Here is a 14,294-nt window from a genome sequence, read left to right as displayed (position 1 = left end):
GTGTCAACCTTACAGCACAACCTCTAAACCCAGCATCTGACACTGCACCTCCAAATCAAACCACTAATGCCAACCTAACACCCAACCTCTAAACGCAACATCTAACCCTCTGCCTCCAATCCAACCACAAAGGCCAACATTACACCACAACCCCTAACCCTCGATTTCCAAATCAACCGCTAACGCCAACCTAACACCACAACCTCTAAACCCAACATCTAACCCTCGACCTCCAAATAAACCACTAACACCAACCTTACACCACAACCTCTAAACCCAACACCTAACCCTCCACCTCCAATGCAACCACTACTGCCAACATTACCCTGCAACCCCTAAACCCATTATCTAACCCTCCACCTCCAAAGCAACCACTACTGCCAACCTAACTTAATTGCTCTAGACTTGAATGGTGCGTATTTCATTGTACATCTGCTGACCTCAGAGTAGCGCCTTTCCACCTAGCTTACTGACACCACCTGTTATTCACAGTCTGAAACGTAACCGTCATAGCATGTATCAGTGAACTAACAGTGTGTGAGACATTGCCTTATACACTGCAATCCATGCATAGTCTTCCGATTTGTCACCACCGTTTATGTGTATGAAATTGATTACAAACGACTCTGTGTTTAACTCCAGGTACTATATGCATGTAAAATTGACACCGCAAATCATGTACCATCTTCATACTGCTAGACTTTCTAACCTCCAGATGCTTAGAATATTACCTGAACCTGCAATATTAGCGATCACATTAATTTGGGTATTCCGAGACAGCATCTTCCCAAACAGCACCACAACCCATATTAGAATGTCATCCTTGTATACATTTGGGTTCTCTCCAACCATGTGCCCAGCACTCCCGCCTTCAAAATCTATCATTCCTACCCCATTCCTACCACCATGTCTTATAGACGCGTGCATCCCTACTCAGATGTCTCACTTCACTGCCAGCCAGCACTCCCCACTCTCCCCCACACAATGGATTCTACGCTACGCATCCAAACCTACCCCTAACCAGCCTTGCTCGACCATCCATAGAAACCTCAGGGTTGGGTCAAGATTAAACTTTGGCACCAACTACCTACCAACAATCGTACCAACTCCAAAAAAAACCTTCCACCGGCACAGAATCACAGATCAAGAACCAAGTCCAACACTAAAACTAAGAACCACCTTAAAAATACTATCGCCCCTTTGCCTACCTATCTTGCTATCAACCTAAACCATATCAAATGGGCTCTGATCAATGCTAGGTCTATGGTAGCCCATGCGATAGATATCACAGACTTAATCACCTCAAACCAATTCAACCTCTTAGCAATAACGGAAACCTGGCTGCATGCCGCAGCAGGCCCCTTTCTATCTCTAGCAGTACCCAACAAATATACCTTAGTAAGGTCAGATAGAGAAACCTCCTGAGGAGGAGGTATTGCTTTCATCGCTAGAACTAGCCTAGGGCTCAGAGTAGTCCCACAATCCTCATTCCCCTCAGGATAACTCCTTACAGTTAAAATGCCACTTTCGCCATCATGTCCAATAACGTTGCATCTTATATACCGACCTCCTGGTCCAATAGCTTCCTTCGAGGAAGATATGACTTCTATACTCCCCACCAACACCAAACCCGGCTCCCAGATCATGCTTCTATGTGATTTCAACCTTGGCTTGAACGACCCTAATGACAACAACGCTTCCACCGTGGCAAATTCTATCACTGAACTTGGTTTTACCCACCATATCAATATGCCAACATATAACAAAGGAAGAACTTTAGATTGGCTTGCTGACCTCAATTGGAATAGCAATATTACAGCTATTGAACAATGTGCTTGGACGGACCACCATCTGATCTCCTTCTCATTACCAGTCAGGCCACATCCTACCACAAACCCCATGGCCCCACCAACACTAACTAGAAATAAGCGCAATATCACGGTTGACAATCTACTGCCACTAGTCCACCCCATCACAAGACATAAATTCACTAACCTAAACCCAACAGCATTAATCGATCTGTATAACAACACAATCTAGCAATTGACAAGTTAGCACCTTTAAAAATGCGTAAAGAGAAACCTCTAGCCTATCTTAACTCCTGGTTTACGCCGGACCTTAAAACCCTGGGTAACAAGAAAAGAAGTGCAGAAACCTTCTGGAAGACCAACCCAACAGTTAACAACAAAGAAAAATGTACTACTATATCTAAACACTATAAAAGGGCGATAAGTCAAACGAAAAAAGACATTTTCAACGATAGGATAAACAATGCTAAATCAAGTACTAGAGAACTTTTTAACATCCTAAAAGAGCTAGAGTCACCCTTAGCCCGAACAGAAACATGCACCAAGGATAAGACCTGGTGTACCAATATTCAAACTGCACTAGCCAATAAAAGCAGAATTCTCCAAGAGATAATTGAAAATAAGAAACTTAATCTAACCAAGGATCATCCTATTCCAAAATCACACCCAACTCAGACAAAACCTTGCAATGCTTCAATTAAAGAGGCAGCTAGGGAACTAGAACCTTTCATCTCTACCTTCATTAATGCTTCCTTCAACTCATGCACTGTCCCCTCTAATTTAAAAGAGTCATAGGTCCTCCTGCTCCTAAAAAAAAAAAACTTATATCCCAACATACCCACCAATTACAGGCCTATAACTACTGTCCCTTTCCTTCTTAAAATCTTAGATTGAGCCGCCTATCTCTAGATTCAGTCCTACTTTGAAATTAACAGCCTCCTAGGTCTGAGTTAATCTGGCTTTAGACCCAGACACAGAACTAAATCTGCCTTATTAGATTCGAAGAATCAAATGGACAGCCTAAAATACAATGGGAAACTTGCTCTCCTCCTCCTCCTGTTAGATCTCTCGGCTGCATTTGACCTAGTTAACCACAAGGTCCGTTGCAACCATCTTACCTCAGCAGCACACTTCTCCCAGGAAGCCACAGCCTGGAATCAATCATTCCTTGATAATCGTGCTGTCAGAGTCTTTTCACATAACGCTGCAGTGGAAGCTATTTCTATCACATGTGGAGTCCCACAGGGACCTGTGTCTCACCCACATTGTACAATATATTCACTAAGCCTTTATTCAACGATCTTGATAGTCTGGGTGTCATCTACACCAACTATGCAGATGACACTCAGATTCTCATCCCTGTCACTGGCGATCATGAAACCGAACCCACCCTAATAAACAAAATTTTGTTAACGATTCAGGCATGGGTGGCTACCCACGTCTTATGCATACGTGACGAGAAAACAGAGCTTCTCCTGGTCAGGTCCACAGTAAAACTAAACAATCTGAGCAATCAGTTCAACTCTTTCAACATCGACGGTAACCACATTAAAGTCTCCAAGCAGGTGAAAACCTTAGGCTTTTACCTTGACTCAGCTCTAAATTTAAAGAAACAGATTAATGCCACTGCATCCTCCACTGCCTACACCTGTAAATTAATCAATGCTTGTAAACCTTTCATCTCTACAGACAGCTGTAACATACTGGCCAGAGCATTCAGCTTATCAACATTAGATTATTGCAATGCCCTATATCTAGGCACAAGCAATTACAATCTGAAAAAATTCCAAATACTACAGAACAACGCATTAAGAAGTGTGTTCAACATTCCAAGAACCCAGCATATCTCTGAGATCAGACGCAGCTTAAACTGGCTCGCAGTCAGAGATAGAATTAAATACAAAACCTTATACTTGACGCACAAATGCCCCTCTAACTCTGACAAATATGTCAACAAGGTATTTAGGGGCAAAGAAACACAACACATCCTACCTGATCTGGACTGCTACACTGTCTAAATGTACCTAGATTTAAATTACAAATAGCAGGTGGAAGTAGCTTGCCAGTCATGGCCTCTAAACTTTGGAACACACTACCCGTTAATCTTGGAGCCGAACCCTCCTACCCTAGCGTTAGGAAAAATACCAAATCCTGGCTCCGTTCCTGTGATATGTAAAGTTTGCATTTCTCTGACCCCCTGTAAATATCTGTATGAATAAGTTGTACATACTTGCAATCTACCATACTTTATCTTATACCTACTGTCTTCATCCTGTAACATATGTAACTCTGTCATTTTTCCATTTGTTTTTGTCTTGTATGATACATTTTTTCTTGTAACCTGCAAATCTGTAACCTTGTAATGCGCCCAGATACCCCAGGGTTCGGTGCGCTTAATAAATAAACAAATATCACAACCTCTACACCCAAGCTCTAACCCTCAACCATCAATGCAACCACTAACGCCCACCTTACACCACAACCTATAAACCCAACATCTAACCCTTGTCTTCCAAATCAACCACTAACACCAACCTAATACCACAACTTCTAAATCCAACATCTAAACCTCCACCTCCAAACCACTAACACCGACCTAATACCACAACCTCTAAATCCAACATCTAAACCTCCACCTCCAAATCAACCACTAACACTAACCTAATACCACAACCTCTAAATCCAACATCTAACCCTCCACCTTCATATCAGCTACTAACGCCAACCTTACACTACAAACTGTAGCCCACCATCTAACCCTGACCCTCTAATGCAACCACTAATGCCAACCTTACACCACAACCCCTAACCCTCAACCTCCAAATCAACCACTAGCGCCAACCTTATACCACAACTTCTGGACCCAAACATCTAACCCAGCCCCTAATGCTCCACCGCTAATGTAGCCACTAACTCCAACTTTACACCACAACCTTTAAACCCCAACATCTGACCCTCAACCGCCAAATCAACCACTAATGCCAACCTTACACTACAAGCTCTAAACCCAACATCTAACCGTGAACCTCCAATGCCAGCAGCAATGCCAAACTTACACCACAACTTCTGAACCCAAACCTCTAACACTCAACCTCCAAATTAACCACCAACGCCAACCTTACACCACAACCTCTAAGCACCAAACATCTAACTCACAACCTCCAAATCAACTACCAGCACAAACCTTACACCATAACCTCTAAATCCAACTTCTAATCCTTAACCTCGAACCCCAACCTCTTAAACCCTGACCCCAGCCTTTCATTTGTGAATCTGACTAATGTGGGACTGCTGAAAGTTGAATGAAGGTAAAGCCCAGAATACCTTGTTTTTGATTTTTTTTTATCCAATATGTCTTTATTGAACATTTTTTCATACAAAGCTGAGCAATCAGACACACGATTCATAATTAGGGCAGTAGAACAAACTATCTTTTTTATGGGTTTTAGCAGAAAAAGGGTTGAACAAATGTCTATAGGCCCTAGAGTGTGTTCTACAACTAATAGGGATTGGTCTAAAGCAAACAGTGTAAAGGATGGGTGAACAAAGTGGAGGCTTCTTCAAGGCATCCATTACCTCTGCAAGTTCTGGTTCAAATGATAAAGTTCTCCACCTAATCTTACAAGTCTTCATCTCGTCTTGAGACACCCTATACTATAACTTAATATCCAAAAGAGGGGGCCGATGAAAAGATCAGAATCCAAGTCTTAGTAAATCCCTTGCATCGGGCTAACCCTAAACTGCAACACAAATGTCTCAAAGCTTTGCCAACACAATCCTTCTCAAAAGCCAATCTTCAAAGTTCCACCTTAATCTACTATGACACAAATGGAAAAGAGGTTCTCATAGGAAGGTTCTTTCAGATGGTCTCACAGGCTGGGCCTTTCTGCCTCTTCTTCCTGTATTAACATCTCAGAAGACCTCTCCCAGGCCATATGCTTCTCTGACTCCTTAATACAGGCTTAATCCTAGTCTCTTGATCTGTCTTTCAGCCCAGGTGTTTTAGTATTCACAGAAGACTCGCCCCAGATCGTGACTTCCCCATGACGCAGAACAGGTCTCTGCCAGACCTTGGGCTTTTTATGGTAGCCCAATGGGCTGCTCTCTCTCTGAGATCATGGGTTTCCGCTGCTTCTCAACAGGTCTCTGCCAGACCATCTTTATTTTACGGTACCCTAATGGGATATTTTCTCTCTCTCTCTCTCTCTCACCTCTCTCTTTCTCGCTCTCTCTGTCTTTCTCTCATCAGGGTTTCTTCTGCTTCTCAAGCGGTCTCTGACAGACCTTGGTTATCTCATTTTAACCCAATGGGCAGCGCTTTCTCTAAGATCATGGGTTTCTTCTGCTTCTCAACAGGTCTCTGCCAGACCTTGGTTATTTTACGGTACCCCAATGGGATTTTTTAATTTTTTTCTCTCTCACTCGCTCTCTCTTTCTCTCTCTCGTGTTCGAGTTTCTTCTACTTCTGAACAGGTGTCTCCCAGACCTTGGTTATCGCATGGTACCCCAACTGGCTGCTCTCTCTCTGTGAGATCATGGCTTTCTTCGGCTTCTCAACAGGTCTATGCCAGACCTTGGTTATCTCATGGTACCCCAATGGGTTGCTCTTGATCGGATCATGGGTTTCCGCTGCTTCTCAACAGGTCTAGCTCATGGTACCCCAATGGGATGCTCGCTCTCTCATATCATGGGCTGCTTCTGAACAGGTCTCTCCGAGACCTCGTGATGCTTGTACTTAGGGGTTCTTTCCCAGACCCCTCAGGATTCCCAGGTGGTGTCTTCCAGACCTTGGTTTTGTCAAGATTCACTTTAGTGGTAATGGAGATTACTTCTTGGGGCTCAAGTGGCCGCCTGACACTGAAGGGGGTTCTGGGGTCGCTCTGTAGAACACGTTCTCGGGCCATTATAGCAGGATGGATGCGGTGGCATAAATTGGTTTATATGAAGCAGTTTATATAACGAAGAGGAATCACAATTCAGTGGGTGATCCATTGGGTGGTGAAGGTGGAGTAAGGAATTCATAGAATTTGAATCTGAATTACGAATTATGACCCCAATGGAACCTCCAGGGTGACCCAAGAAGACGCCAGCAGCTTGCTGGTGCCAAGGTCCACATCATGGATGCAGCAATGGCTAATAGGTCTGGCAAGGGGGTAAAATAGTAAGGGGCCACAATTTCTTTTTTACTAAGATAATGAATGAACATTATATATAGATCCTGGCTTCTAATCTTTTTAAGTGTTTTTATTGTTTTTTTAGGAGGAACTCATTCTTTGGATCAGTATGGGCCAATATGTTCACTAAAAGCAAACTGACAATAACATCTGCTGCTGAGGTAGCTCAGTAAGTTAATGCATTTGCCACAAAGATCCAACTAAGTGGCTCCAGGCTTGAATCCAGGCAAGCTGTTGTTTTGCCTTTCATGTTTACAAAAACAATGTAATGGCCACAGCTGAGTTGGGCAGTGACGGATATGTTTGCACAGAAGTATGTAATGGCATGAAAGGGTGGTGAATCGAGGTCTGGAGAGGTTGAGTCCCTCAGCCACCCTGGATTCACCTGTTTGTGTCCAATGTATTGGACCCCTGCATAAGGGTCGCCCAATGGGTCATTCACACGGGTGCCTAGGAACATCTAGAATCAGGGCAAAGGGAGCCCAGAGAATCAGACAACATTGCAGAATTATAGGATGTGAAGGGTGAGCTCTTGTGGCATTGCATATCATACAAAACCAAATGGTGTGATTCTGGCAGAGCACGTTATATCCATGTGCCTGTGCTCTCTTCATCTGCACAGGAAGTGTGAGCACCTAGAAACAGACTAAACCATACAGGAAATCCTGGACATTTGAATTATTCCAAATAATTCCTGCTTTGAAAGTCGGTGCTCAGTTGCAGGTCTCTTTGTGGCAGGGGTCTGCAACCATTGGCTCTCCAGGTGTTGTGAATACGACTCTCATGATACCTCATCACTGACAATTCTGGCTAGGGATGATGGTTATTGTAGTCCAAAACTTGTGGTGACCCTTGCTTTATGGAGTCATTCATCAACACTGAACTAATTTGCCAACAGTACCAGATATCAATGATTTATAAAAGGAAACCCCAGGACGGGAGCATGTTTCCTCTCTGTGACAAGGAGTCATCCAGTATCCACAGACAGCAGAATCTGGGTGGAACTAGTTGGCTCACGTGTGAATACTAGACACTTCAGCAGGCGGGGCTGGTGAATAGCTTACGAACAGCACAGCGGTATCCTTTTAGTGGAAATCAATCGCCATAACAGAATGGCTGCAGTGAGAAAGGTACCCTGCAAGTAATGGCACTGGAACATGTATCTTGAACTTTGAAGTGCGATTTGCCTTTCCAGTGCGCTGACTGTGCCGGCACAAATACATGTTTAGGGGTGTGCAACCTTTTGCTCTCCAGATGTTTGGACTAAGACTCCCAAGCACCCTCACCATGGACTAGGCTGACTGGAGTTGATGGGAGCTGTAGTCAAGAACATCTGGCGAGCCAAAGGGTGCAGACCCCTGAGCCCAAGTGAACTGCTTTTCCCTGGAGACTATGGCCTAATTCACAGAAGTGTTTTATAATGGCAAAACCCCATTGGAAAATGCTCTGCGAATAAGTGCCTATGTTGTCGGACGACATACTCGGGCCTTTAGTTTGGGCTATTAAGTGGTGCTGTAAACCCTGCCTATAAGCCAAAACTATTGACATGGGAAGGGAAGGCAGGAGCGTGGTGGGATGTGAGGAGGGACACACAGACTGCTTGGTGCTGTTTGCCCTTTCATCTGCCTACTAAATGCCTATGGACATGCTAGTCCCTATGACCATTTGCACCCACCACCTACTCCCTACTTAAAAAACAATAGCAGCACCGACCGGGGGTGACCACTGAGTAATCTGATGCCCTGCAGGACTCCGGTGTGGAACACATATCTGATAAACACTTAACGAGGCCATTTTTAGACATGTTTTGGACCAGCCTTCATCATATCCCATGACTTGGATCTGCCCCAACCACTTCATCGGATTCCAGGTATATCATTAAAGGTCAGATACCACCACGCACACCATTTCATGCCCCTTATGTCACAGTTAATATTCCACGCCATTTGCAGGATGGCAGCGTTTTCTTCACACTTCCTTTGCCCCACTTGCTCTGGTGCCAGCCATCTCACTACACCGCGTTACAGTTCTGCACACCAGCAACCTCTTTAGATGAGCGGTGTGCACCAGCACCGCACCACAGTGTCACTATCTAGATACCCCGGCTAGCCTCGCGTGCCCAATACTGTGGCAGCACAGATGCCCCACAAATGCCAGCCATCTCTCCACAGTTCATATGCCACTGACCCTCTTGCACGCCACGCCACAACGGTAGACAATACCCACACCGTGCTACAGCGACTTAGACACCCCTGATCTTTTCATATGCCCTTCATCACAGCTTCAACCCCATGCTCACGTGACAGCCATCAATGTACAGTTCAGACGCCGCTACCCCTTTTATTGACCTCACCATACCTTCACCATGCCTTCACAAGTTGGATGTTTCCACCCCTTTCACACACTCTACAGAGCTCAACTTCAGAAGCCCCGACACACTCTCACAGTTCAGGCTCTATTCCCCATAGACACGGCTGCCATCTCCTAGTCCCGCTGGTCCTCTTCTTTTTCATCGCAGTCCCTTCACCAGAGTCGAGGACGCCCCTGCTCCATCCACATCCCGGGCCATCAAATCCACTTTCAGACTTTCCCCCGCTTCCCAAGGGGTACCATTCATTTCACCACAGTGGAGGTGATCCAACCCTAGAGCACCATCAAAGCACCACCAAAGGTCCAGATACTCCCAACGAGTGGCCCAGATACTCCCAACGCGCGGCCGAGATACTCCCAACGAGTGGGCCAGATGCTCCCAATGAACGGCCAGATACTCCCAACAAGCGGCCCAGATGCTCCCAAAGAGTGGCCCAGATACTCCCAAAGAACGGTCCAGATACTCCCAACGAGCGGCCCAGAAACCCAGATACTCCCAGCAAGCGGCCCAGATACTCCCAACGAGTATCCCAGGTACCCAGATACTCCCAACGAGTGGGCCAGATACCCAGATATTCCCAACGAGCGGGCCAGATTCTCCCAACGAGCACCCAAGATACTCCCAACGAGCAGCCCAGATACCTAGATACTCCCTACGAGCGGCCCAGATACTCCCAATGCACGGCCCAGATACTCCCAACGCGGGCCCAGATCCCCTACCTGACACTTCATCAGCATGTTGAAGAACTCGTCCCCGGGCTCTTGGGGGTCCCCTTCGACCATCAAATGGCCCATGTTGTTCTGAGTTATCCGAAGGCCGGGCAGGTTCCCCACGCTTGCTCTTTGGTCATCGAGGCGCCGACTCTGGGAGCTGGCGATCAGGTCAAAGAACTCTTCTGTCTGTGGCGATGCCAGCAAGGAAGTGGGAGCTGTGAAGGTAAGACGAAGAGTAACGTTAGGAAAAGTGCGCCAGGGCGTAAACATTGATACACAGATGGATGCCTTTTGGGGTACGTGTGTGCCCATGTGCTAGCATGATACAAGAATGTGTTATGTGCTTTGTGAGTTGACCCCCCCCTCCAGAATGTGTGTTTGTTGCTATTATCACCCATAGCCTAACACACAGGGTGCTAACAGCAAGCTATTTGTGTGAAATAACAGGTTGCTGCGAGAGCTCAACCTGTTTCTCACAAACCAATCCTCGCATAAGGCCAGACATGGAAATGGAAGGTGAGGCTCCATGCAGAGTCCCTCTTTCATTTCCATAACTGCCATAGGAGGGCGGTGAGGTGTGGTGCGTTGCCGATTCAAGTGAGTGGGAGCTGGTGGGTGGGGGACGGGAGAGGAGAGAAGAGGCCGGAGCGGGAGGGAAGATGGTCTGAGGGTGCGTCCACTGCTCAGGTTGCTTTGAACCGGAGCGTGGATCATGAGATTCAGACAGGGTCTGCAGGAATCCGATTGGTGGATGCTCCTGTTGGTGGTGCTAATGGATAGTATGTATAATGCAACATTCACATTGACAGGACAAAATAACATCACATAGCTTAGCATAAGAATTGTAATGTAAAACAACACAGTAAATATAGGTGAAAGTTCGAACAGATACAGTTCTGGATCATTCGTTAAACCTCACACAGCGCCTAAAGGATGCATCTACATTTCTGACCTCCTAGAAAGCCTGGGTTTGCGAGCAAGTCCTAAGAGATCTTTGACAGATCATCACTCCCTCATCCTGGTGAAGATCCATAGGGAGAGCAAGCCAACAGAGAAGAGCCATTCCTCATCCTGGTGAAGATCCATAGGGAGAGCAAGCCAACACAGAAGAGCCATTCCTCATCCTGGTGAAGATCCATAGGGAGAGCAAGCCAACGGAGAAGAGCCATTCCTCATCCTGGTGAAGATCCATAGGGAGAGCAAGCCAACGGAGAAGAGCCATTCCTCATCCTGGTGAAGATCCATAGGGAGAGCAAGCCAACACAGAACAGCCATTCCTCATCCTGGTGAAGATCCATAGGGAGAGCAAGCAGACAGAGAAGAGCCATTCCTCATCCTGGTGAAGATCCATAGGGAGAGCAAGCCAACACAGAAGAGCCATTCCTCATCCTGGTGAAGATCCATAGGGAGAGCAAGCCAACGGAGAAGAGCCATTCCTAAAAGGGATCAGAGAAACCAGGGAACCTTTAGCTGCAGTAGATCATGGCCTAGGTCCACTGGTCATTGCCTGCTGGCTTGGGCCACTTTTCCTCCCATTACGGTTAGTCTTGATACACAAGATCCATGAAAGTCGGGCACCTTCCCCCGCTTTGAATCCCACCGAGGCTTTGGATGCCCCTAATCCGCTAACCCTGATGTGACATACCTCAATCATTTGGGTCCCAGTACCATAAGCAACCCCATGGCCATGGCCACCTGCAAGGCAGCTGTTGGCACTCTGAAGTTGGATGCACCGTAGATATGCTCTAAGCCTGCACACACGAGTCCTTCCCAGATCCAATGCAGGCACTGATGCCCAGGTTGTCTATGCATTGGTAACTGAGCAAGCGCAAAGCCACCCTCCTCCTGAGACCTGTCTGAAATTCTGCATGAGGCAAAAGGGCTCCAGGGGAGTGACAGAGGCCACAGGCAAATGTAACCTCGCGCTCCAATCCGAAGGTTGGCTGAATCCGAATATATATGCTCCAGCGTTACAAAGCTTGGAATGTTATGTAAGTGTTGTGATTAATTAAAAGAGCACCTAGCCAGTGGGTTCCATGCCATTTCATCGTGAGCTGTTTTAGCGTGGATTTTTTAACAGCAGATTATTTTACGAAAAAATTCATTACATTTTTTATTTTGGAGGGGGTCGCCCCACCAACCCCCATCCCCTTTATTTTTTTATATATTCCGAGCACCCACACCCCAAATATATAGTTTTCAAACCCCCTAAACATTTCAATGATTTTTTTTCGTTAAAAATTCCACTGTAAAAAAACCTGCGAAAAAACATCCTGCGATGAAAGGAGGTCGTACCGGCCCGTGTGCATTATGTGCATAGTGATTCAAGCATACAACCCTTTTATCATAGACTTATGTGTCACATACAAATATCTGCAGCCATTCTTATATTGCCAACACATCTTTCATTGTATGCAAAGCAGGCTGGAACCCCGTGGTGTTTGTTCCATTTCCCCTTTCTCACAGGGGCATTCCCAAAGGGCAGTATAGGTATAACTTACTATCAGCACCCAACCTTTCCATCAGTCCCATTCTGTAAACTGGGCAATGCAAGGTTTATATCACAACATGTGCGCAGCGGGTTCAGGGCTTTCTAGCTTGCCTTAGCCAATGCTTTGTTTTCAAGCACATGCTAGACATTCTCTCCATGGAACCCCCTTTTCCCATCATCGAAGAACCCCCCAGACTGGTACCACTGCACTATGCTTATTAATATAAAGATGAATCATATTTTGATTCTTTTTGGCTGGACAGTAGTGGATGTCTCAAGTTGGTGGTGCCACACTGTACGTGGTGCCCTGTCCGATGCCTCCTGTAGAGCGGCGGGCATGAGTTTGATCCCAGCACCCAGTGCCAGATTATCCATTAGGCCAATTAGGCACTGGCCTATGCGCCCCAACCCTTTTATGGGCCCCGCGACAACGGATCAAAATAAAGCGGTTCAGAAAATTAGAAACGTATTGGGAGATAATTTGCGTGGGGGCACCCCACATTTCGACTGCATAGGGGCCTTCACAGGGTTTAATCCGGCACTGACAGCACCAAGTTAAACACGAGGATGTCTGGAAGAAAACTGTTAACTCATTTCATTTGAGGCCTTAAATCCTGCACTGGTAGGAGTTCAGCAAGAGAGTGGTGAGCCACTTTGCACCCCAATTATGGCGGCATTCATGTAACTCTGAATCAAGCCTTCTTACGTTCCTCTTATAGCGCCTCGATGCCTGTGGGCTGCAGCGCGCTCTACAAATCCAAATAAATAAATACATAAATTATAGCCACCATGGCAACACTGCCAACTAGTGGCAGTGCTTCCATCACCCACTGGTGGCTCCTATGACATGGCCAGAGTATAATAGAGGCTATCACCAGACGGGACTCCTATTCCTGGGCAAGCTTCATTACTGCCCCATGCAGAGCTAAAGAAGACACGTAAGAGACACGCACACCTGCTCCACCAGCACACGAGCTGTGTTTCAGGGGAACCCCTTTACTGATCACAATTGATTTCATCTCAGTCCCCGCCGAGGGGGCAGGTGTCCACTTTGGTAAGGCCAATACCAGAAACCGTCTCGCCTTGAGGGATTAGTACTGCCAGCGCCCCCTACGGGAATTTCCTGTGCCAATGGCCGCTCCGGGAAGGGCCGAAACTGGATGCAGCGAGCCTGCTTAGGTTGGTCGCGTTTTTGATCAAGGAATGTCACATTTCACTAAAGCTCTGTGCCCAGAGATCCTTACCTGAAAGCAGAGAATCCACATTCGGAAAGCCCTGGGGTTCTCATTGGTCTTAAAAAACGCGAGTGCAATGGAAGTTAGCGCAGTAGTGCCATCCTTGGCTAGGTCGGTGTACCATGCAGCCACTGGATGACCAGAACCATGTATTTTCGGCCGCGGGATTTTGTTTGGCGACCTTATCACGTAGGGCGTCTTATAGCTAACATTACCAAATGCTACCAGATCATTGGCGACATCGTGTCGCAGTACTGGGCTTTCATGCTTGTATAACTGCATTCTGGGGGCTGTAGTTTTGGGCCATTTCAATAGAATGCAGTGGACTAAAGTGAAAGCAAAGCCTAGAACTGGCATCTGGCTTTACTGGCCGCATAGAGCCAACTGGTACCCTCAAAGCGATTCTTTCTAGCGCTTTCAAAACTGGAAAGAAGGACAACAGAACCTAACATTTTTCATCCCGCCTTCTCAAATTAGTTGTGCCACGCATTACCGTTTAAAA

At 46.3% G+C, this 14,294-nt stretch overlaps 1 protein-coding gene across 5 annotated transcripts in view; it reads right to left on the bottom strand.

Annotated features, from left to right (window-relative positions):
- The window catches only part of GPSM1 (G protein signaling modulator 1), a 1,136,422-nt gene that overhangs the window by 8,630 nt on the left and 1,113,498 nt on the right, over positions 1 to 14,294 (bottom strand). For all 5 annotated transcript variants that reach the window (XM_069609568.1, XM_069609567.1, XM_069609566.1 and 2 more), the window contains exon 13: positions 10,073 to 10,281. In XM_069609568.1, coding sequence (XP_069465669.1) covers positions 10,073 to 10,281 — 209 coding nt within the window. The remainder of the gene's footprint in view (positions 1 to 10,072; positions 10,282 to 14,294) is intronic.

Source organism: Ambystoma mexicanum, chromosome 8 (assembly GCF_040938575.1).
Source record: "Ambystoma mexicanum isolate Mex_15411 chromosome 8, UKY_AmexF1_1, whole genome shotgun sequence".
NCBI classification, from domain to species: domain Eukaryota; kingdom Metazoa; phylum Chordata; class Amphibia; order Caudata; family Ambystomatidae; genus Ambystoma; species Ambystoma mexicanum.
This window is presented reverse-complemented; position numbering and strand designations above follow the sequence as displayed.